The sequence below is a fragment of the Ochotona curzoniae genome, unplaced genomic scaffold (assembly GCF_017591425.1).
Source record: "Ochotona curzoniae isolate NIBS_2020 unplaced genomic scaffold, NIBS_Ocur_1.0 contig_3819, whole genome shotgun sequence".
In the NCBI taxonomy this organism is placed as follows: Eukaryota; Metazoa; Chordata; class Mammalia; order Lagomorpha; family Ochotonidae; genus Ochotona; species Ochotona curzoniae.
Window position 1 is genome coordinate 40,952,553 of NW_024466004.1, and position 25,068 is coordinate 40,977,620.

The window sequence follows — 25,068 nt, forward strand, 5'->3', positions numbered from 1 at the left end:
ACATATCCTGCTGCCAGGTACCACAGTCAGTGTTACCAATGTACCACAGGGGGTATGCAATCTGGGTCAGAAGTCCACAGGCTTCGTTCAGATAACTTTCTTCTACATAAGATTTCCAAATGCCAGAAATATTCTATAAGCATTATTAATGAAATTTACAACACAGAAATGAATTCTTGTACCATTCAAATGAGAAGCTTGCCTTCCACAAGAAATTCATAGAATCCTAAGTGATTTATTCAAAATAAACTTTGATTTGGCAGAGTACCACGTTGAGGGAATAGTCCTGTACAGATAGGACAATAAAGAACAAGTAAAACGAATGGGTACCTACTTGGTTATTAAAAACGACCATTTTCTTAATAATAGTTTTGTCAATGGCTGGAAACAAAGTACTGGCAATAAATTCCATGTCAATTACTGTAAGAGGATCCACAAAAACCTTTAAAATTAAAAAGCAAAAGAAATTTAATTTTTCCTTGTAACATTCTAGAAATGATATCCCTGTCTTACTACCTGAAACTTTTAACACTAAATAATAATGCTTAAGCAATACATATGATCTTTAGTTATAGACATTTCTCTTAGTGTATTCTCAGGATGAAGAAAGGTAAAATCTGGTTCTTGCACTGTTGTGCAGTAAGGGAAGCCACTGCCTACAGCACCAGCACCTCATATGGGTGCCGATTCAGATCCCAGGTGCTCCCTGATAATTCACCTGGAAAGCAGTGGAACTTGGCCTAAGCATTTGGGATCCAGAGCTAGACCCAGGCAAACATCTTAGCTCTGACTTGGCTCAAGCTTAGCCACTGTGGCAACTTGGGGAGTGAACCAGTAGGCAGAAGAGCTCTCTCTAGGTTTCTGGTTCTCTCTCTGTAATTCTGCCTTTCATATAGACAAATAAAGCCTACATAAAATAAAAAACTCTTAAAAATACACTGATTTCTTTTGAATTATACTCAAGAAAAAAAAAGACGTGCAATTTTTCTTTACTTAGCTTTTCAAACCTTTCTACGTACAAAATATTATAGCTTCAAAACACTGGATGGTAGATATAAATGTGTTAAAACTGAAAAATTCAGTGAACCTTTCAACTGAAAATGTTCATAATAAAATGCTCTTAAAAGAAAGATACTAGCCAATTTTTAAACTCCAAGGGATAAGGTACCGCAGGTAGTCAAGTAGAAGAAAACAGTTGTTAAAATCAAATAAGCATAAACATAGACACATCCTTCTACAAAGAAAAATTAAAAATATCACATAATCATTGATGTGATACTGGAGTTTTACTCATGTTAGCTTTCTCACCTCACTGTTTACAAATTCAAATATGTAACTTTTAAGGTGAAATTTTCCTAATCATTTGAACAAATCACATGAACTAGGAAAGGTCAAACATTGTGCTCCATTCCCGAGGACAGCCAACAGAATCCTAAATAGTACAATGATCTTACAATCCTCTGATAACCAAGTGATTTAAGCCGATAGAACAGTGATTAACAGAAATCAGTTACATCAATGTACATCACATAGAGACAGGAAAAGGGAGCCATTAAGTTGGTCCTCTCTCATTGTCACAGTGAGGCCCGTGAAAGCCAGGTCACAGCCATCTCATGATTCCCTGCCTTGCCACCACCAGTTTTTATGGCAACAGTGAATCTCACCTGAGTAAATCTGTTAAGGAAAGACCTGGGTAAGCCCTTCCTCCCACCTCCTTGTCTAAAAGGATTCTGACATCCAAAAATCTTTGTCTTTTCATGCTGTACTTGAAAAGTCATCCCCAATTCTGGTACGAAGATCTCTCCTCGATGGTCAAAGCAAGCATTGAGTCCTTCCAATACAGACTGAGAAGCCAGGTTAAGCTATTGGGGGAACAAAGAACATATGTACCTTTCGTTATCTGTTTTATACAATTGTTAAAACAGCAGGGGAATGATATCCAGCAAAGTAGCTTATCTTTAGCAGAAAGCTCAGTATTTAGCATCCCTCGTTCTGAGACATGCAGTCGAGGCACACCTATTACTCATTAATTCAAATAGATGGTAAAAAGATTTTGGATATAATAAACACAAGTGTATCTCAATTATTCTTAAGTAATGTGAATAAGCACTGAATTAATTTTATAAACTTGCAATCTTCTCTAAAATTACTGTGTCTATATGTGCACCACTACTGACCAATGCTGTAAACAAGAATTTACGAAAAAAAATTACTAATATACAAGCTTTTCATTTTCATGCTCTAACTTTTTGAAGAGTTAATACTAATGCAAGGAACAGACAATGTTTGATAGTTCTTTTATACAATTTCCCAGCTCAAACACTGAGTTAAATCTCCAAGAGGGCTTCACTGACATAATACATTCACCAACAGTTCCATGAACAAGAATAATCGCAAGGGGTTCTCATATCAGAAATGAGGAAAGCTGAATTTACAACACAAAGCTGGGGAGGCACATATGCTGTTTAAGTAGTGAAGGAAAAATCCAATAAAGAAAATATGAATCAATAAAATGCATATGGGGGAAAAAATCAAGACCCTCAATGGTAATATTTACACAAGCACTACATTACATAAATTTTTCTGTGTATTACCAGAAAATACACAGCGCGGGTTATGTCTCCACCTGCAGTGACAGCATACGATACAGGTGCTGTCTCCAATCTTAGCTCCTCCACTTGTAACCCAGCTCCCTACTAGTGTGCCTTAAAAAGCAGCAGAGCATGGCCCAAGTCCTGGCTTCTCTGACAAGCTGTTGAAGTTACTTCAGGAGTGAATCAAAAGAAGAGAGATCAGTATCCTCTCCTCCTTCTCTAATTCTTTCAAATAAAAAGACAACCCTTTTTTAAAGTTCATTTTCAAATACAGAAGGTCCTGTGCGCCTCGAATGTATTTCCACTAAACAACAGTAAACAGTAGCTTTCAGCGTTAAAACCTGGCTCTTCCTTTGCCTAAAGAAGCTACAAGGCAAATCACAGGCAAGAACCTGGTCCTTGATTGTTCTACATGAATGGCTCTGCATTCTGCCTCTGATGGAGGACCCAGCAAGTCCTGGATCTTGGATTGAGTCCAAGTTGCATCTGCAGACATTCCATTGCTCTCACCATTTCAGCTCCACAAATCCTTCCAGTTTTTTTCCAGAATTAACACTGCACGCTCGCAACTGAGCTGTTTTCATTCTGAAGCTGTTAAAGATTCAGAATTTACCATGCCTCACAGTGTGATCTTTTCTTCCAATATACAGACTGCACGGATCATCTCCTGGTCACATTTGTACATGATTTTGTTTATCTTTCCCCGCTACTCAAGTATACTAACACAGAAGAAGTGGTTGATGTTATTGGAAAACACCTCTGAAATAAGTACAAACAGAGCAGATCTTCCAGAGAAGGAAGGCTAAACTAATTAAGGTAAAGTTGTTTTCTGCAGGAGAGTTTCTGAGTTAGACACGCAGAGGGGCTTCTCTTACTCTTAAAAGAAGCTGTGGAGGTTCTCTTAACAACAGACGATGCCTTTCTTCACTAGCCATCAGCACGCTCACTTAGCAAGAACTATGGAAAGCAGGACTGCTTCTCCAGCAAATGACCCTGTCCTGGAGAAGCCCTCACCTCATCCAACACAACCCAGTGCCCTGCCTTCAGAGCTGCCAGCAGGGGGCCATCACGCCAGGCAAATTCTCCTCCCTTACCACCTTCAACAGGGAGATCTGCTCCAAACAGGTCTGTGATGTCCTTTGAAAGAGGGAAGAAAGGGAGAAAAGCCAGTATTATCAACCACAGAAAAATAACTGGAGTCGAGGATCCTAAACCTGAAATGACAAGCACTTGGGCTTTATACCCTGCTCTTTTTCCTTATCTGTAACATTTACCCTGCCTTCTTCCTGGAGCCCACATGGTCCCCAAGCACCTTCTCACTGCAATGGTCATGCATATCACTCAATCTGAGTTGGTGCTCTAGGTTAAAAGTTCTCATTCTTCCCTTCATTAATTTGTGAACTTAAAAAAAAAAAAAGAAGAAGAAAATCCAGAACATTAATAGCAATTCCTAGGCCCTGTTTCCTAGACACCATTACAAAAGATACATTGCATTTGTCGGCTCTGCCCTATATTTTCAAAGGTTCGTTTACAAGCCACTTTATTTCTACTATTTGGTTATTTTTCAAAATGAAAAACTTAACAGAATTATAGTAAATAGAAAAGTAGGAAATTCTCTCTCATAAAATGATTACAATACAGCATCTAACTGAAAATATTACTGTAGGTGTTAGCTACCAACAAACTCAGAGCACATCAATACATGAAACGTTTGAGACTATACATTTAATACCTATTACATAATAACAGCATAGGAAATTCTATAAATAGACAAAGCCACCAATAACTATTCCCATCCACTACAAGATGGTAAAGCTTACTGTCTGCTCCGATAAGTTGATTCGAACGAGAGTATGTCCTGAAGCCTTTGCTAATGCTGCAACCAAGCTTGTCTTGCCAACACCGGGCGAGCCTTCCAAAAGAATGGGTTTGTTCAGTTTGGTAGCTCGTAAAAGCCTCTGGGCATTCATAGCTGTAGTGGCTGCATTGAGTGCATAATCGGTGATATTATTCCTGTGGAAGACAGGACCTTCAAGGAGAAAAGCAAAGGCACATGTAAGCTGCACGTAACAAATTCAAACATACATGTCAACACCAAATTCTAAGAATGCATCATTGGACTGGTAGTGACAATCCATGTTTCAGGTTTTCCCTACTCTGGTATCCATAAAATGTGGCATACGTTCATCAACTCTGCTACACAGATCTATCTCCATAAACACATTTACATAGGTTGAAGTACAAATAAATATCTCTGACTTTGTAATGATTTGAATTATAGATTATAAACACTTGCACATGAATTTTCATAGTAACTAAAAGCCAAGCAATTCCAAGGCTTCCGGATCACCTAGACAATTAAGGATATGTCATATCTTAACTCATATGGCAACCAAAGCACAAGAATAAAAATTGCAATTTCACAGGACTTAACACTTGTGCTACTATATTTCTCAGAAGAAATTCTGGTATTTGAATTGAGAAGCATAGGGTTAGGACACCATCTGTTTCCTCACCTGTGCAAGACTAGCCCAGTACCAAGATATGAGCACACAGATTCTACATAAGAACACTGAAAACTATGACTGTGGATTTGGAAGAGATTTAGCACTTACATCATCAAGGCCCATCAAGATGAACACAGTATGTGTTTTTTGTTTGTTTGTTTTTGAAGATTTATTTTTATCGGAAAGGCAGATATACAGAGAGAAGAAATAGAGAGGAAGCTCTTCCATCTGATGACTCACTCCCCAAGTGACCACAACGGCTGGAGTTGAGCCAATCAGAAGCCAGAGGCCAGGAACTTCCACCGGGTCTCCCATGCGGGTGCAGGGTCCCAAAGCTTTGAGCCGTCCTCAACTGCTTTTCCAGGCCACAAGTAAAGAGCTAGATGGGAAGCAGGGCTGCCAGGATTAGAACCGGCGCCCATATGGGATCCTGGCAAGTTCAAGGCAAGGACCTTAACCACTACACTACTGCGCCGGGCCCAAACACAGTATGTTTTAAGAGATAATAGAACTTTGACGGGAGAAGGAAAGGATATGTGATCTCTTTGGTCAGAAGTCTGGGATGGAATTGTTTACCAATGAACCTCTGTACATCAGCAATTATTAACATAGAGACAGAGAGAGAGGAATGGAGAGGATCAGATGACCCTGCAATGGGAGCAACAACACAAGAACAGGGTTCATTAGGAGACATCTCATTTATTTTTCTCATTAAAATGCTTGGAGAAGCAACCAAGCCAGAATGATGATAAGCATCAGAACTTGGCTTGCTCATTTAACCATTTATTAATTCACTCACTCAGTCTACAGACACTTTCTGAGTGCCTGTGACTACCAGGAAAAAGGGCAAATGCCAGGAATAAACAGAAGAATGAGAGAATATCTGCCTTCAAGGGTTCACAAGCTTATTTTTGTAAAAGGCAGTGACAGTCATGTAGTTCAGATACAGGGCTAAACAACCTTTTGCAAGATATTTTACTGACAGCTTAACTGGGACATAGAGCTTTATTGCAGGAAGCTCTTATTATAGATAAAAACTAATAAGCAAATGTATTTCTAGAAAACAATCTCTTACACTTTGTGCTTTCTTTTAGCTTTACATACCATGTATATATTTTGAACCATTCAATTACAATTCTATCAAGTCAGATTCCAATTCAGATAATGTTCAAAAATAATCATGAATGCAACATACTAAGAATAAAGTAAAAATCTTTGATCTATGAGAAAACTTTAAGTTCTTAAAAAAAATTCTTACCCCTTGGAATAAAAAATGGATGAATTCCCCAAAGGTTATCTATCCCAGTGAATTCTTTGGCTTTGAGCATGCTATAAATCTTCAATTCCTTTTTCTGACACTCTGTAAGTTGGACTATCTTGGAAAGTCTCTTGATAAGGAATTTCAGGCATTCTTCGCGAGCCAAGAGAGCTGTGCCAAACCCAGAGGAAGTTACCCCTAAAATAAGAGGATCATTAGGTCAACCAACACAACACCAAGCTTCACTAGAGCTCTTGCAAGAGCCCGAGCCATGTTCCTGGGGAGCGTGGATCCCAGCAAAACTAGAGCACACATGCAATTCCTCATGTGAGCACTTGAAAGAAGAACCTGACACCATCCCACTTGTTTCAGATCCATTAACCAGCAGCTTATTCAGTAAAGCGTTCCAGCCATGCAGTGACCAATCAGCCTGAAGACAAGAGTACCAATGCCACGTGTTTTATTTCTAATCTTCCCAGCTGAAAGCCCATAACATTAATGTTGAATTTTATGATAATTTAAAGCAAAATGATGCAAGCCCATTAACAGAATTCTGCTCATATTAAGACCTATTCAGTGCTTCAAGAACATAATCATCACAATCATCTTACGCCTGTGGCAAACCTTTTACATCAACTACCTTTCAAAAAACATGAAGAAAAGGAAAATCATTCTAAGTTTAAGACTTGAGGATTCAGTCACATATTGCTTCCATCCACATTCTGTTCTACCCTGGTACCTTGCCTCCTCCAGCTAACAGACAACATACCTGAACCTATTCCATCTATGTACACCAGGCAGGCAGCATGAACAAAAGATGTGACTGTAGAGATGGTGTCTGGCCTTTTCGAATCAGCTTCCTTCACCATTGTGTTCATGAAGTTTACCCACGAGAGGAGATCTCTGATACTGACCACGCACTTTCGGCCAAACTCCTGGCGGGTCAGCCAATCAATGAAATCCAGCATCACTTCAGCTATGTCAACCCCTAAGACAAAAGAAAACAAAGGCATTTGTGCGCATTCCAGGGAGCTGAATCAGAAATGGGGCACTCAGGCGTGCCTGAAATCAGTATTCATAATAGATACTGTTTAATCCACTACTACACAATAAAGAGATTCCTGATTTATCAGTGGTTTCACTCCCAAATTTTCTATCTCTCAGTGCTGGAAAAGCATTTGAATTCAGTGGAAATTATAATAACTTTCATCTTAACAAGAGCTAGCACTATGTGGGACAATTCCTTCAACTATGCTGAGCCATGGCCGGGAGCTAGAACTCCCAGTCCACCAGTCTGAAGGGCAAACAACTCATAGTGATTTGTGAACTGTCATTAAGCTAATGCTCAGTAGTTTCTGGGGATTAAATGCTTTTTCAACTTAAATCTCCAACAGAAACTGAGGAACATCTGTATTACATTCATGATAATGAAGAATGTCATCTTTTTAGTGACATTTAGTTCAAGTCTTCTTTTCTCTGCATCATTCAACTCAGCAAATTAGTGGATTCACACACTTTGTTTCATGCTTAGTGACTAGTGTAGTGCTCACAATTATATATCATAAAATACCTGCCTTGAAAAAAAAATACACCTTACCTAATTCACAGATTAAAACAGTATCATTTAAATTAAGCAGAGCCTTTTATAAAAGCTTATAAATCAATATAAAACATTTTACCTTAAAAATATAACTGTCAACAAATGTCATAAAACAGTAAATTTAGGGATGGGCACAGTGGCTCAACTGTCTAATCCTCCACTTCCAAGCACCAGCTTCCAATATGCATGCCAGTTTGTGTTCTACCTGCTACACTACTGATCCAGCTCCCTGCTTTGGGTTATGGGGGAGCAATGGAGGATGGTCAAAAGCCTGAGACCCCACACCCTTGTGGGAAACCCAGAAGAAGCTCCTGGCAGCATGATATGCTCCTGAATCAGAAGTGTAGCACCTGGCACTCGAACCAGTGGCCTTACGTAATGACAGCACAATAGTAGGAAGCTTACCCTTCCCCTCCTCATGGCACCAGCCCTTCTCCAATTTTATTTCTTAATGGAAAGTAAGAGATACAGAGAGAAGAAAAGACAGAAAGCAAAATCTTCCATCCGTTGATTCACTCCCCAAGTGGCTATAACAGCCGGAACAGCCAGAGATATGCCAATCCAAAGCCAGGGGCCAGGAACCTCTTGGGGGTCTCCTATGCAGTTGCAATGTTCCAAAGCTTTGGGTCATCCTCAACTGCTTTCCCAGACCACATGCAGGGTGCTGAATGGGAAGCGGGGATGCTGGGATTAGAATCCATGCCGATTTGGTATCTTGGCACATGCAAGGCAAGGACTTTGGTCACTAAGCTATTGAGCCGAGCCCTATCCAATCTACTTTTGAAACACAACTTTAATAAATTGAACAGACATGATTATAAATTGAATGAAGTAAATACCTTTTATATACTCTAAGAATAAAATAATTTAAAAAAACCTATGTATTAAATCTTAGAATTAAATCTAAGTTTCGAACAATCAAGGTCAAAGAAAAAATATACATAAACTAAGCCAATGTGAGTCCAGAGCAGTGGCCTGGTGGTCAAAGTCCTCGCAGTGCATGGGCCGGTTCATGCCTTAGCTGGTCAACTTCCCTTACAGCTCCCTGCTTGTGGCTTGGGAAAGCAGTAGGGCAAGGCCAAGCCTTACCTCCCTACACTGGCAAGAGACCTGAGACAAGCTCCTGGCTCCTGGCTTTTGATCATTTCAGCTTTGGGCCTTGCTACTGCTTGGGGAGTGAATCAGCAAATGGAAGATGTTCCTCTTTGTCTTACCTTCTCTCTGTAAATATGCCCTCGGAGTGTAACCCTCTTTGGGGACCCTGGGGTGAGTGGGAGGCTGTGTGTGGGTTCTCCCTTTATCTCTCCCCTACCCCCAGATACAAGAAAAAATATATAGAAACAATAGTCTTACCCACTCTTCTTTAGTCCTTGTCCCTTTATGCCCTAATCAGCTATGTAAAGATTATAAAAATAAATAATTAAAATAAATTAATAATAAATCATCAAAAAAGAAAAAAAATCAGGCCCAGTGCGGCAGCCTGGCATGTATCAGGATCACATATGTGTGCCAGATTGTACCCAGGCTGCTCTGCTTCCCATCCAGCTCCCTGCTTGTGCCCAAGGAAAGCAGTCAAGCGCAGCTCAAAGCCTTGGGACCCTGCACACCCAAGAGAGACCAGGAAGAAGCTCCTGACTCCTGGCTTTGGATTGGCTCAGCTCTGGCTCTTGTGGCCACCTGGTGAGGCACAAGTAATAGAGCTCCTTGTTGCTGGCTACAGGGCAAACACTGTCCTGGCTACTGTAGGTATTTGGGAAGTGAACTAGTGAATGACAGACTTAGTCTTTCTCTTTGCAAATTCATTAAGTACATAACTTTTTAAAAATACATCATATAATAAACAACCTGAATCTATTTGGGCATTTGAATAATTGTTTAAAAAATTTTAATACTACTCTAGTTTCTTCATGTTTCAACATTTTATAATAATTTTTTTAGGTATTTATTTAAATTGGAAAGGCAGACCAGATTTATCAAGAGAAAGATCTTCCATCTGCTGGTTCACATCCCCAAAAGGCCACAACAGCTGGAGCCAATCGGAAGCCAGGAGTCAAGAGCTTCTTCCAGGTCTCCCACATGGGTACAAGGTCATCCTTTGCTGCTTTCCCATGCCACAAGCAGGGAGCTGGGTGGGAAGTGAAACAGCCTGGTCATGAACTGGTATCCTGACACTTGCAAGGTAAGGATTTTGCCATTTAGACATTTCACTGGGCTCAACTGATTTTTAATAAAGGGAAAGGAAAAAAATAAGTTGGTGACAAAAATACAGTTTAAGTTCTATAAACTCTTTCTCAAGGAGGCAATAATTAAAATGTAATGAAACATTCTGAGTATCTGTTTATGTTGTTTCCATTTCGCTACATCCTATTTCCTTTAACACTATGTACACCCATGGTTACACACGCTCCTAGCACACACCTCCATTTGACCCAGTGAACCACTCTGCTGCCAACTGTCAACTAACCTTTATGATCCATTCTGCTCAGGGACAATCCTGGATGAAGATTACAATTGATAATCTGAATCAAATCTTCACGGCTTGTACTCTGAGGACACCATATTTCCGTAAACCGATTTCTCAAGGCAGGAGACAACTATAATGAACACAAATCCTAATGTGAATTTTCAACCTATAAGAAAAGTTAGGAAAACATATCCTCGCAAAGGTTGGTAAGGACTATGGCACATATTAGATGCCTCATTTATGACTTAGTTACCAACTTACTGAAAGCTCACTTTCCCTTGGCTACACACAGCATCTCACTTCTCTGCGCCAGCAACATCTTCAATCTTTTCCCACTCTACATACATGGTACATAAAGATCCCTGGTTCCAGCCAGAGGTTTCAATCTTACTTTCAGCCACACAGAGAAGGGTTTACTGAAGCTTACATGAAGAAGCTTATATTTTCACCTTTTCAAATAAAAACCATTAAGGCCCTCCTTTCTCACGGCCTTTGCCCTACACACATTTCTCTTTCCCTTCCCCAAAACTCAAATACCTACCATGCCACATGCACAAAATTATCAGTCTGTCATCACTTCATTGTTCCTTGGTGATCATCTACCAGGTCTATCAAGGACCAGAAACCATGCTTATTTTTATTGCAAAGCCAGATATATAGAGAGGAGGAGAGACAGAGAAAAATATCTTCGATCCTATGATTTACTCCCAGAGTGCCTGCAATGGCTGGTGCTGTGCCAATCCGAAACCAGGAGCTAGCAACCTCCTCCAGGTCTCCCATCGGCTACAACTCAATAAACACAATTCAGTTAATGTGTAAGTGCTCCTCACCACCAACTTGGTTTTTTTTTTTTTTTTAAAGAATTATTTTTTATTTTTATTGGAAAGGCAGAGAGGAGGAGAGACAGAGAGGAAGATCTTCCATCTGACGGTTCACTCCCCAAGTGGCCGCAACAGCTGGAGCTGAGCCAATCCAAAGCCAGGAGCCAGGAGCTTCTTCTGGGTCTCCCACTCGGGTGCAGGGTCCCAAAGCTCTAGGCCGTCCTTGACTGCTTTCCCAGGCCACAAGCAGGGAGCTGGATGGGAAGTGGGGCTGCCAGGATTAGAACGGGCGCCCATATGGGATCCTGGCACGTTCAAGGCGAGGACTTTAGCTGCTACTACGCAATTTTATCTCTCATTTGCTCTGCCTGCTGATGATGCAAAACCAAAATGTTGCTTTCCGTTAAGTAGACTTTGTTCAGTCTTGCCTAAGAAAACTTAAGCTGACCTGAAAAGATAACATACAGAGCCCTGAAACTAGAGCATTCTGTGGTATTGTCTTTGTGCCAAGAAACAGATTTGATGTTTTGATTCTGAAACTGTGAAGCTTTAAAAAAAATGTTGAAGACCTGGCACAGTAGCCCAGCAGCTAAAGCCTTGTCCTGAATGCACCAGAATCCCATACGGGCACCGGTGTATAGCCTGGCTGTTCCAGTGCCCTTCCAGCTTGTGGCCTGGAAAGCAGTGTAAGATGGCCCAAAGGGGAGGCGGAGCCTAGACCCAGAGGCTTGGCCCCTCAGCCGCCATGCAGCGGCTGGGGGTCTCCGTGTCCAGCCACCTCTAACCTGTAAGCACCAAGGCAGCTCCCACGTGCACATGGTGAGCCGCCCGGCCAGGGAGCCCTGGGATTTTGGTTCTCTGAATGCTGCTCAGACAGCTCCATGCCGAATCCGCAGTGCTTTGGGGACGCGAAACAACCCTAAAGATTTCCAATGATGGTAAATTTTCCTCAGATGAACCTGCAACTAATACGGTCTCACCCCATGTGTTCTGAATGATTGTAATACCCAATACACTCCCAATTCCTTGTGATACACAGAAACTGGGTAGAAGCACAGAGAAATCTCTCATCTCCTTTGAATGTGTGAGGAAGCCGTGTAGTGTAACCTACAGGAACTGGAGAGGCAACTTATACATGATAGATTAGACAATAGTAAAAACTACAATGTCATAAAGGGGAAATCAGTAGCGACCCTAATAATCTATTATCAGGGGGTCATATGCACAGAATAGGGAAGAACCCCAGAGCGGAGCAGCAGGACAGGAGGAGGCTTATATCCCAATCATAAGGACTCCCGGACTCCCACCAAGGTCTATCAGAACGGGCACCAAGAACATCATCACAACTGCCAAAGAGAACACGGGGAACTGGAATACCTTCGGATGCTGAGAACCCAGAGGACATCCATCCCCCCTCTTTGGACATACTACATGAGATGGAAGAAGCCCAAGTCCTTCCTCATAGGATCCAAAGTCATCAGAACAACAGCCAGGAACCACAAGCAGTCCTCAGAATCAGAAGAACAATAAACTTCCTTTGGGACAAGGGAGAGGAGCCTTCTCCAGTCCTTATCTAGTTCCAACTCTGGGCCTCCACCCTCTATAATGACCAACAGGGTCGCTCCAGACCCTCCCCCCCCCCCCCCCCCCCCCAGCCCAAACACACACACACACACACATACACATACACACAATAGGAATAGATAAGCAGAGAACAATAAAGAAAGATAGATCATCAGGGATTCACGCATACCCTGCTAGGTAGAACACAAAGAACAAGTACTCCTTACCAAGGTATGAGAGATTTCTCTGCATACCCCCCCTAAAGCTGTTATGCACCTCAATTGTTAAAATGTCATTGAAATACTCGCAGGAGGTTAAGAACTTACATGTAATTTTAACATATTATTTACTCAACACTATGTCAATTAATTCCATAACAATATATATTGTTGCTGCTGGGGCTTTTAACTGATCTTTAATTGATCTTGCTCTCTTGGCCCTACCTTCAGACCAGAGAAGAAGCAAATGAACTTATCTGGATAATAAGATGCTGGACTCTATGCTTGGTATATGCTTATAATGAAAGTGTCTCAACTGATTTTGAACTGAGATCTCACAACAAGGTGCAGGAGTCCACCATGGGGGGAGGGGTGGGGGAATCCCAGTACCTATGGAACCGTGTCTCATAATACAATGTAACCAATAATTTAAAAAAAAAAAAAAAAAAAAAAACAAGATGGCCGAAAGCCTTGGGACCCTGCACCTGCATATGGCAAGTTTGAGGTATAAGCCTGTTTGGACTATCCTAAATTTTGTGTAGTTCAGTAGAAATCACACTTGAATACTTTAAGCTGCTAAATATATAAATGAAGACAGACACAAGACAGCTGAATAGTACCCTATAACTATTTAAAGGTGTATAGCAGCCGGTTGTGTATAAACTAAAATTGAGATGTCAATGAAGTAGTTACAGCATGTGGTTAAGGACTTGCATTTTCTAACATACTGGTCACTCAATACCATGTCAATTAACTTTGTGATGTTGTAAATTGTTGTTGAAATTGTGTAGGGGCCTTTCACTGGAGGGGATGATATTCTGCCAGCCCTACTTTCAGAATAATCAAACTGTTGAATTTATCTGGACAATAAGATGCTGGACTCTCTGCATGGTCCATGCCCACAATGAAAGAATCATGACTGTTTATGATCTGTACTACTGTAAAAATGTGGAGGAATTCAATATGAAGGGAGGGTTTGGGGAAAGGATGGGGGAATCCCTGAGCCTATGAAACTGTGTCATAAAATGAAAAACAAACAAAAAAGCCTTTGAGCAAAGCACCTGGCTCCAGGCTTCAGATCAGCTCAATACTAACCGTAACTACCACCTAGGGATAAAGCTAATGGATGGAAGATCTTTCTCTCTGTAAACCTGACTTTCAAAAAAAAAAAAAAAACTTCCATTCCCCAAATGCCTGCAACATCTAGCGATCCGCCAGGCAATGCTAGGAGTAGAAAGAATTAAATCCAGATGTCCAGCATGGGTGAAAGGGATTTGCCACTTCACTTGCTGCTCCTAGGGCATAATATGTTAGCTGATGTGAGTGTCCCAAAACATTTCAGTCAATGGGCCAAACACCCCACACAATTTATTTTATTTTCTTCCTTCTCTTTTGCTTATTGTATTTTCTCTTCAGACACTGAAGCATGTAATAATCCTTCTTCCTATGCTACTGAGAAAAAGTAGATGTAAAATACCATGCTCACATTTCAAACACAAATTAAGTTAGCAAGAATCTTAACTGCCTACATTTAAGATCAGCTCCCCCATTCTTTCCAATCATTTCTGACTTACTACCATACCATACTGCTCTCTAACTTGAGCAGAACTGGAATCTAGCACATAACGATGACTTTTCTCCACTGAGACTCTGCAAAACTGAAAGTCACAGGGTGGCTGGCTCCTAGCTGTATCTCAATAGAGCCTTACAGACAGAGGTAACTGCCCCATATCCTTCACTTTAGCATCACTGTGGCCCTGCACAATCTACGTGTAGCTCCACCTGCAAAACAGCAATAGGCTCCTATGATTATTTCAGCCACTTCAACACTCATGAAATGTTTTAGACCAGCATTTAGGAAACTAGACTCTACAGACAGTGCCTGAGCTTAAATTTCAGTACCAGCTTTTCTTATCAAAAAGATTGTTTTGCAGAACCCTTAAGATCACTTGTCAGAATAATGGAAAAAGCACTGAGCAATGTCAGGAAAGAGGGTATTTCAGGAACATGCACAAAGATAGTCATCAAATGAGAAAGTGCATGTCAAACTTCCTTTGCAATGTAATAGTAAATCTAAAGTGTCTTTTCAGAATTATGCTCTTACCAAGCTTCTAACTCCACATAGCAGTTCAGATCATACTTATGGGTGGCAATAATAAATTATATTTAAAGTAACAAAGTTTTTACCTCTTTTTTTCCAAAGTCACCCCCAGGGTTCATGGTGGCTAAGATACGGAATTTTTTCCCAGCAGTCAACAGCTCCACTTCATTATCCTTATCCTCTGAGCTCCCTTTCTCAGCTAATACCAGAGACTTCTCCACCTCAAGGACGCTAAGAGAAAGAAATTCAGACAAGGTTTACACATTATACTTTGTAGTCTTTGACAACTTTTCTTAACATTTATTTTTATTTGATAGACAGTGTCACACAGGTGGAGAAAGACACAGGTACATCTTTCACTCACTGGTTCACTCTTTAAATGGTCGTAACAGCCAAGGCTGTGCCAGGCCACAACCAGTTCTTCCAGGGCTCCCATCAGAGTTAGAGGCCCACATACTCAAATCATCTTGTGCTGTTTTCCCAGGGTCAATAATAGGGAATTGGGACAGAAGTAGAGTAGCCAGGATACGAACCACCCATGCCCACATGAGATGCAGGTGTTGTGGTCAGTGACGTACACCCATACCTTAGCACTACCTCCCCTGCTAAGCCAGCTGTTTCCTGAATGGCTTCCTATCTTAAGTTTAAAAATGACTCACTATCGCAACATTTAATCAAAAGAATATTTCAATCAAGAAGAAACTCCCTCTAAGGCAGACTATGTCAGCCAGTGGAGTCTGGAGATTTTATTGTGCTTGGAATGGCAAGACTGGCAGCAATTCAGAACTGCTGAATTATCAAAACCAGTTGATCAGTGCCCTGAGAGCATGCCCCATATCGGAGACCCTGGGATGGGTGGGGCTTCTCCCTTTTTGTCTTCCCCTCCTCCCAGACACAGGAAGAAAAAAAATCAGAAAATGTGGAAATAATGGTTTTACTCACTTTCCTGAAGCCCTTGATCTTTTGCACTTTAATCAACTATGTAAAGATCATCAAAATAAAGCAATAAGAAAAGAAAAAAACTCCCTTTTCTATTATACCTTCTTCAGGCTTGTCTTATAAGTCTCTTCCTTTGTCGTTATGCCTTTCAAATAAATGAATAAAGAAAAATAAAGGAAAGCAAGTGCTCTTTTTAAAAAGAATTTTTACCCCAGCTTTATGCTGGCAGTGAAAAACAGGGCAAATGGAAATTAAGATAGACTATGTCAATCATAAGATTCTTCAGCGACCTCATCGTGCTTGGAACGGTGAGATTGGCAGCAATTCATAACGAACTACCAAAACCACTTGAGCAAGACCCCCAGAGCATGCCCCATATCAGGGACCTGGGATGGGCCAGAGACTGGGTGGACTTCTCCCTTTATCTCCTCCGTTATCCCAGATTCAGGAAAAAAATTTGGAGGTAATAGTCTTACCCAAAAAAATTTTTATAAATAAATAAACTTAAAAGACCACTCTAGAGGCATAAGAATTTGCTAATGATTAGAGCAAGAGGTGGAAGCAATGAAGCTTAAGAGGGAGCTCACTGCTTTAAACATTGTAAAGCTTGATTATAATAGTAGACAAATTAACGAGTTTGACTAACAGTCATTAGATTGCAGATTTCAAATGGATACATTTCCTGATATGTAAATAGAAGAGCTGTTACTTGCCTTAATACAAATTATGTGGTGCCATAGACTCCTAATAATAGTCTAACATTAGTTCTTCCAAAAACATTCAGAGTAGATGCACAACTTGGCTTAACCAAAGAATTTTAAAGATCGACTCACTGGTTTTAGCCATGTTATCACACAATTCTATCTTTTATAAGTGGGAAAAAAAAAAAGAAAAAAACCTAGGTCTTGTAAAGGAAACCATGAGTGCTACAGTCAAGTAAAAACTAAATCATCAGTAATTTCCACCATATACTGTGCAGCTATGAAGAGTATTAACTCTTCTATAGTTTATTTAGAAAGAGTCCATCTGATGGATATTTATTTATTTATTTATTTATTTATTTATTTATTTATTTATAGGTTTGAACTGCTCGCTCACTTCACAAACACCCAGAACAGCCAATGGCTGGGCCAGGCTGAACCCATGATCTAAGCACTCCATACAGATATCAAGGATCCAAGTGCTTTCACAGAAGCTGGCTGCGTCGGAAGCAAAATAACTGGTACTCTAACTGGCACTTTGCTATGGGATTTGAACAGCCCATTTTTGCAACTGAACCCACTGAGCCAAAAAAACCATTCCTTTGTGTTACATTATCGTGCACAAGACTAAATTCCGGGCCCGGCGCGGTGGCGCAAGTGGTTAAGGTCCTCGCCTTGCACACACCGGGATCCCATATGGGCGCCGGTTCTATCCCGGCAGCCCCGCTTCCCTTCCAGCTCCCTGCCTGTGGCCCGGGAGAGCAGTCGAGGACGGCCCAGGACTTTGGAATCCTGCACCCGCGTGGGAGACCCAGAAGCGGCGCCTGGCTTCGGATCGGCATAGCATTGGCCGTTGCGCTCACTTGGGGAGTGAATCATCGGACAGAAGATCTTCCTCACTGTCTCTCCTCTCTGTATATCCACCTTTCCAATAAAAAAATAATAAAAATAAATCTTAAAAAAAAAAGACTAAATACCGAAACAAAGGCAGATCAACACACATACACAGAGCAAGACTTTCACCATGTACCTATTGAGTCTTTCAAGAACAGAATCATCTGCTAGCGAGATCTCATCCAAGAGGAAAAAACCATCCTCTTTCATGGCCATAACCAGAGGCCCATCATGCCATTCAAAAAGCTTTGACGTGTCCACTTCTTCCTACGGTATAGAAAAGTGGGGTAATTAAGTACAGATAATACACATGTAGCCAGCTGTTGTCTACCTGGATGAACTGGTCATTCCAGAAGAAATAACAGCCTAAAAACACAGACAGAACCAGGATGATTGTCTGAGCAAATTACAGATTAGCGGAAATCTGCTAAGAAATATATTCTTCCACAATTAAACCAAAACTTGGATCCAGAAACCCCACCACTAACAAAATTCCACATGGACACAGTGAACTGCAGTTCTTCAAATGAATGCACACATCAATATTTGTCATTGAACATACCTTGTCACTTTGCTTCTGCCTCACTGGTCGCAGCCCCCCCAGGAAATCCGAGGTCTCCATGTGTAAGTGGCAGTTCACAGAATATAATTTCTGATTTGCTAAAGCTGCAAACAACTGACAGATCGTAGTTTTCCCACACCTATTAGAGATGTACACCAAATTAACAAAGGAGCATGAGTTCCCAATAAATACCCACAAACACCCCATCAGCATACAGGGCAGCCACAGTGACAACCTCATCACAGCAGCAGAACAAGCAGCAAGGAACATCCATCCTAGACCCAGTGTCCCCTCCCACATCTCTGATCCAGAAAGACACAAATTTCAATCCCATCATTTTCTAGTAGTACACACAGCTATTGAGGGAGGGGAGGGAACCAACTCATACAAACTTTCCGAAAGACTAACTCACTCATCCATTTTTTCCTCTAGAAACCTAAGGCTAAGACCCTCATTCCTCAAGATTGACCAAACACAGCCCACAGTGATCAAGATGCAAGCTATCACTCTTTTGCATAAGCAAGTAGTCTATCTGAAGACAAAAGAAGTGAATCACAGGTCTCTTGGTTGCTTCTTTAAAAAACAAAACATAAGGGTTTTGAAAATGAAAAAGAAATCACAAAATTTGCCAATAATCAGTCTCTTCAGAGATACCTCAAGTAATGGTGAGGGTTACAGAACTTACCCAGTGTCTCCAACCAACAACACAGGTTCACCAAATTCCAATGCTCGTCCCACTAGCATGGCCAATCTCCGCATGGCTGTGGTCCACACGACATGTCTGAACTTAGTTTCCAACATGGACAATTGGGGAGACAATTTACCTAAACAGGGAAGAACATGTACTTTTTTTAAAGATTTATTTATTTTTATTGGAAAGAGATATACAGAGAGGAGGAGAGACAGAGACAAAGATCTTCCATCTGACGGTTCACTCCCCAGGTGGCCGCAACAGCTGGAGCTGAGCCAATCCAAAGCCAGGAGCCAGGAGCTCCTCTGGGTCTCCCATGTAGGAGAATAGGGTCCTCAGGACTTGGGCCGTCCTCGACTGCTTTCCCAGGTCACAAGCAGGGAGCTGGGATTATTACCAGCGACCATATGGGATCCTGGAGTGTGCAAGGTGAGGAACTCAACCAATATGCTATCGTGCCGGGACCCAGAACATGTATTTTAACACTCTACTGAGCACAACTCCATTCATATTCCTCTTAGCTTTTAGACCTACTCACCCAGTAATTTCAGCACATTTCCCTTGGAGAAAAGTGAGTTGGGGCATAGTTTTTTCTTGAAATGTTTCTCAAGAACTTGCTGAATCACATCAACCTCTTCCTGCTTCCTGACTCGACCTGCTAGAAGCATGAAGCCTAGAAAAGAAGAAAAATCATCAAGCTCCTGGTGGAAACACTAAGACAATGGAGCAGCATGCTTCTACCATAGCTGGAACAGAAACTGGGGAAATTTAGAAGGACCACAATCACAACAAAGAACATATCTGCTTTGTGCCCAGCAGTACCACAAATGAGCAAGTGTGCACCAAGACACAGTCTGGACTGCTCAAAGAAAAATTCAGAATTGATTCCAAGGTCTCAATGAGAGAATAGAAAAAAAACAAACTGGGAGTTGACATAAGGCAACAAAAAACTATGAATGGCTCCTGATATGCCCTGACAGCATGACTAAAATGCACATCAGGATGGATGGAAAACTCAGACTCAAAAGAGAAAATACACCAGGGCCTCAGTTAGATGGAGTCAGAGCAGTGATTTCAGAGTAGAGATTTCTGCTAAGAGACTTGGTGGGAATTTCTTTTACATTTTACATTTGCACAGAGGTAGAAATAACTATGTATACAAATACGCATGTGCAAAGACATTTTATCCTATGTACTATGCCAATAAAAATACTTTCTAATAAAGGCACATTCTTCCATTCTTTACCAGAAAAGAACAGGTAAAAAATATCCTTATCACAGGCTAATTTAATTTGCTCTCCTTAATTATTAACTACCTCATTCATGACTCATTCAGTACTTTCAAGTGGGAAGATTTCAAAATGTTACCTATTTTGCCACAAATAGTAAAATAAAAAGATTTTTCATGGATCAAAACAAGATACTAAACTGAAGTCAGGGCTGTGTGCTACCTACACTGCAAATAAAAGCTTAGTAAGCTATACCCACCCATATACCTCAACTCCCACGGGGTTATGCCCATATCCTGACTACACAAATGGTGATCACAAGCAAAGAACAAACCTTAGCAGTGAACCCTCACTAAACTCAGGATTGCAGAAATGGAATTCCCAACTAAATCAGGCCTGAACGGAGACAAGATCTGTTTGTGGAATATACCAAGTAAACAGTATGTATCAGCCACAATACAGGATGACATCCATTTTATCAAAATGCTCAACACCAGTCATAATTTCAGAGGGTAAGGGTATCTCGTCAGAAACATACCATCATTGGCTAAGTGCTGAAGCCAATCATAGTCCTTGTCCGTCTGCTCAGCCAGCCGGTAGCGTTCAGCCCAGCGGAACAGATCTCGCAGAGTGATGAAACCCTGCTTTCCAGCAAAGACAGAAGAACTCCTGCGATATGACTATTAATGAACACCGAACAAAGGAACAGGACCTGGTTAACAGCACTGTCAGAGGTGTGCAATTTAACTGAAATAAAAATCCTTAACAAATTAAATTTTTGATTAACATGCTCTCATTCCAATGATTATTTCTTTAATCTAAATAAAATATAATTAATGGAAGAAAAAGTTCAACTTCATGTATCACAATATAAATACACAATTCTATCTCATATGCCTTTTTAAAAATATTATAAATTGTAATAAAAGTGAACCAAAATACAGAGAAAGATTGGGCCCACAGTATGATATCTTAGTAGGAAGTGTTAATTATTGTTAGCTTTTGAAACAGCAGTATGAAAATTTAATTACGACAAGAAATACTTTTTTTAGGGGTGGGCATTGCAATGCAGCAAATCAAACAACATCTAGTGCTGGACTATCATGAAACCATGAAGAAATAACTCAATTCATATTTTCAGCACGGATGGCAGGGATGCAAGTACCTGAGCCAACATCTGATGTTTCCCAGGGTGTGCACTGTCTAGCTTAGACACAGGAATGGAGTCACAGCTGATGTGCACAGATGAAGCATCATCACTAAACGCCTGCTATACAACAATTCTACCTCTACAAGCTACAGTATACTCTGAAAACCAACTCTAGCTTTGCAGTTGACATGGGAGACATACACTGGGTATCTTTATGCATATCCGAGTAGCCTATTATGGGCATAATATTTCAAACATCTGAAAAACAAACACTTTAGTTTGCCTATACCAAATTCCAGCATTAAGTAAAAGTTCCAGAGGTGGACCTAGCACATATTCTGACCATCCTGCTTCCCATCAAACTCCCTGCTTGTGACCTTGGAAAGCAGTCGAGGACAGCCCAAAGCCTTCCTGCACCCAAGTGGGGGACCCAGAGGAGTCTTCTGGCTCCTGGCTTCAGTCAGCATAGCTGCAGCCATTATAGCCACTTGGGGAGTGAATCATTGGACAGAAGATCTTCCTCTCTATCTCCACTCCTCTATGTATATCTGCCTTTCCAATAAAAACAAATCTTAAAAATAAATAAATATTAAAAAAAAAAAACTTAAAAAAAGGTTCCAGGGGTTAGAGTTACAGCATAGCTCATGAAGATGTCGCCCTGCAATGCAGACATCCCTTAGGGATACCAGCTCATGTCCTGCTCTATTTAACTACCTGAAAATAGCCTGGGAAGACTGAACGATGACTCAAGTGCTTGAGCCTCTCTTTGTTTATATGGGAGACCAGGAGAAAACTCCTGGCTCCTGGCACCAGCCTGGCCCACTCATGGCAACTGAGGCTATCTGGGGAGTGAACCAGCATAAAGGAGGTGTTTCTCTCAGATTAACCAGTCTTTTTAAAGCGAAGGGATAGGAGGTGGGAAGGAAAGGAACATAGTTAAAGCTTGAATAAATCCACGATCCAGGGCCAACAGTATAGTGTAGCAAGTTACACTGCTGCCCGGACCATTGTTGCTATGCTGGCATCCTATGTGAACACTTGTTATTTAGCTTCCTGCTAATGCTCCTAGCAAGGCAACATAGACACGTGAGATGTGAACGGAGTTCTAGGTGTCTCTGCCTTTGGCCTGGCCCAGCCCTGGCTGCTACAGTCTTCAGGAGTGTAAACCAATCAACAGAAGATCACTCTCCTTCTGTCAACTGTTTTTCAGACACATACAATAATCTTTAAAATTATTACCCTGTAACAATTAATAAACGATTAAGACTCTGTTTCTACTTATAGAAGCTGCCAGATTTTGGTTATGAAAACCAACCAGCAGTTTCCAGCCACAGCTAAACTCAGTGAAAAGAGCATACCTGGAGATCCAGCATGACTTTAACCAATTTGCTGCAATAGGAGGGCGGCAGACTACAGCGCTTGTGCAAGATTGTTTCCAACTCAGAGCTGGGCAGTTCATCAAAGTGTAGTTCCACAAACCGATTCCTAAAGGCTCTAGAAAGCACCTAGGAAACACACAGAAAGGATGTGGTAAATGGCGCTTCTTCAACCAATTTCCAAAATGGAGGCTCTGCTGGACACCACACAGAGGCAAAACTGGCTCACTCCCCACAGAAGGGATTTCTCATTCTACACGACACTGAATGGGAGGCACAGAACAAGCATCACATGCCTTTCTACCCCCATAAAGTCCTGGGGGGTTCTGAGTGGCAAAAAGCATGAACCGAGGATGTGCTCTGACAACTTCTTGTGTTTCTGTTATTAGCAATTCCCGGTTATCATCCAGCAGTCTATTCAGTGCCTCCAGGACATCAGTAGGTGCCAAATTTAATTCATCTAAAATAATCCAGTAGCCCCGTCTCATAGCATCAATAAGAACACCTAGGAGGAAACGAACATTGAGAATTAGTGTATAAATTACCCCCAAAATTACAAAATTCTAGATTACTACTAAATTTCAAAGTGGCAGGTCTTGCCCTAAAACGGTCTGTCATACTGCACACCACATGTGCTACTATTTACAGCACCAGTATCCCATAGGGTCATCAGCGTCTATCATGGCATTCCACTTCAAATCCAGCTCCCTGCTAATGGTCTAGTAAAATCAACAGAGGATGGATCAAGTCCTTGGGTTATTATCACACATGTGGGAAACCTCAAAGAAGTTCACGGCTCCTCCTGGATTTGACCATTCACTTGAAAAGTGAACCAGTGAATAAAGATACCTCTCTCTCTCTGTTGCCCTCTCTTCTCTGTGTAATTTTTAAAAAATAAACAAATTCACATTACATCCTCAAAGAGGAAGAACCAAGACACACAGCTGCCTCATTTCCAGCTTCATTTTCCCTTGGCAGGCTAATTTCATTTAAATTATATTTTCTTTTCTTTCTTTTTTTTTTCTTTGGAATTTATTTTAAATACTTGAAAGGCAAAGTTAGAGGGAGACAAAGGTTTGTCTCCACTGCTTCACTCCCTAAAAACCAAAGCAGCTAGGGTTGGGCCAGATCTTCATTTGGTTTCCCACGTAAATAGCAGGGGACCAAAAACTTGAGCCATCTTTCGTTACTTTTTCAGGCACATTCCCAAGAAACTGGATCTGAGGTGGAAGAATTGAGACTCCAACCATTACCTAATGCTATGCTAGCACCACAGAGGACAGCTTTACCAGCAACACCAGAGCACCAACCCCTTTTTTATCTATTCCCAAACTCTCTTCAATACTTGCCCCATTATTAACTCTATAGGAAATAAGGCAGAAGTTTGGCTGCTGTCTTTGAAAGTTGGCCCTCAACCTATACACAGATAGTATGATCAGTGTCAAACCCCTAAAAATCACCCATTAGCCAGGTGTAAGCAAGGGACAAAGAAAAGCAGCTGTTAAGGCAGAGGGAAGTATACCTCAACTGAAAAGAATGAAGAAGACTGCTTGTTTAAGGAAAAGGTCCTAGAGACTGCACACCTATAGCCAGACTGGCTTAGCAGCATACCTTCCTTAAAGACAAGCTTCCCGGAAGAGCTGGATGTGTAACACCCTATGTATTCCTGAATATCCGTGTGTTCGTGGTTGTTAATCCGCACGCAGTGGTTGCCAGTAGCTGCAGCCAACCAGCGGATCAGGCTTGTTTTACCAACAGATGTCTCTCCCTGAATCAGTACAGGATAGGTTCTGCAAAGATTAGGCAATAAAGCAATTTAAAAAATGCACAATTTCAGTAATGTGGAAAAAAGAAATGATATCATTTAGCATTGTCACAAAAGAATACTTAAGCAGACCTATACACTAATAAGTTCATATGTAAAACTGCAGCTATAAACAGTGCTTCCAGCAAAGCACTGGTAAATTTTGGAAAATCATCCTTCACAGCAAAGCTCTCTGAAAGCTAAGGAAGGTCAAATTAACATGCCATCAATGACTATGCTTTAGAAACTTCAAAACATAGAAGAAAAGGCCCACACACCCTGCAGACACCACTCGGACGATATCTCTCAGGTTTAGCTTAACAGAGGACGTCAGAACATAAGATTCATCAATTGTAGGCTCCTTGTCACCCACTGAAATCCAGTAGCCTTCTACCTGAATAAGCCGACCTCCTTTCGGCTCTGGAATAGGCTGAAAAACACAAGAGTTAGAGAAATAACTATAGCCCCATGACAATTTTGCCATTCTTTCAGAACCAAAAAGAGGGCCCGGTGGCATGGCCTAGTGGCTAAAGTCCTCGCCTTGAATGCACCAGGATCCCATATGGGCACCGGTTCTAATCCCAGCTGCCCCGCTT

The 25,068-nt window shown here is 41.2% G+C and overlaps 1 protein-coding gene across 3 annotated transcripts in view; it reads right to left on the reverse strand.

The window, feature by feature from the left end:
* Positions 1 to 25,068, reverse strand: part of MDN1 (midasin AAA ATPase 1) — a 132,679-nt gene that overhangs the window by 68,292 nt on the left and 39,319 nt on the right. For all 3 annotated transcript variants that reach the window (XM_040983773.1, XM_040983772.1, XM_040983771.1), the window contains exons 23-39: positions 24,751 to 24,902; positions 24,280 to 24,458; positions 22,965 to 23,173; positions 22,651 to 22,797; positions 20,681 to 20,822; positions 19,452 to 19,586; positions 18,908 to 19,046; positions 18,223 to 18,361; positions 17,797 to 17,927; positions 15,213 to 15,357; positions 10,424 to 10,553; positions 7,129 to 7,347; positions 6,360 to 6,557; positions 4,415 to 4,623; positions 3,609 to 3,731; positions 1,665 to 1,862; positions 335 to 442 (exon numbers count right to left, since the gene is read on the reverse strand). In XM_040983773.1, the coding sequence (XP_040839707.1) occupies positions 335 to 442; positions 1,665 to 1,862; positions 3,609 to 3,731; positions 4,415 to 4,623; positions 6,360 to 6,557; positions 7,129 to 7,347; positions 10,424 to 10,553; positions 15,213 to 15,357; positions 17,797 to 17,927; positions 18,223 to 18,361; positions 18,908 to 19,046; positions 19,452 to 19,586; positions 20,681 to 20,822; positions 22,651 to 22,797; positions 22,965 to 23,173; positions 24,280 to 24,458; positions 24,751 to 24,902 (2,703 nt within the window). The remainder of the gene's footprint in view (positions 1 to 334; positions 443 to 1,664; positions 1,863 to 3,608; positions 3,732 to 4,414; positions 4,624 to 6,359; positions 6,558 to 7,128; positions 7,348 to 10,423; positions 10,554 to 15,212; positions 15,358 to 17,796; positions 17,928 to 18,222; positions 18,362 to 18,907; positions 19,047 to 19,451; positions 19,587 to 20,680; positions 20,823 to 22,650; positions 22,798 to 22,964; positions 23,174 to 24,279; positions 24,459 to 24,750; positions 24,903 to 25,068) is intronic.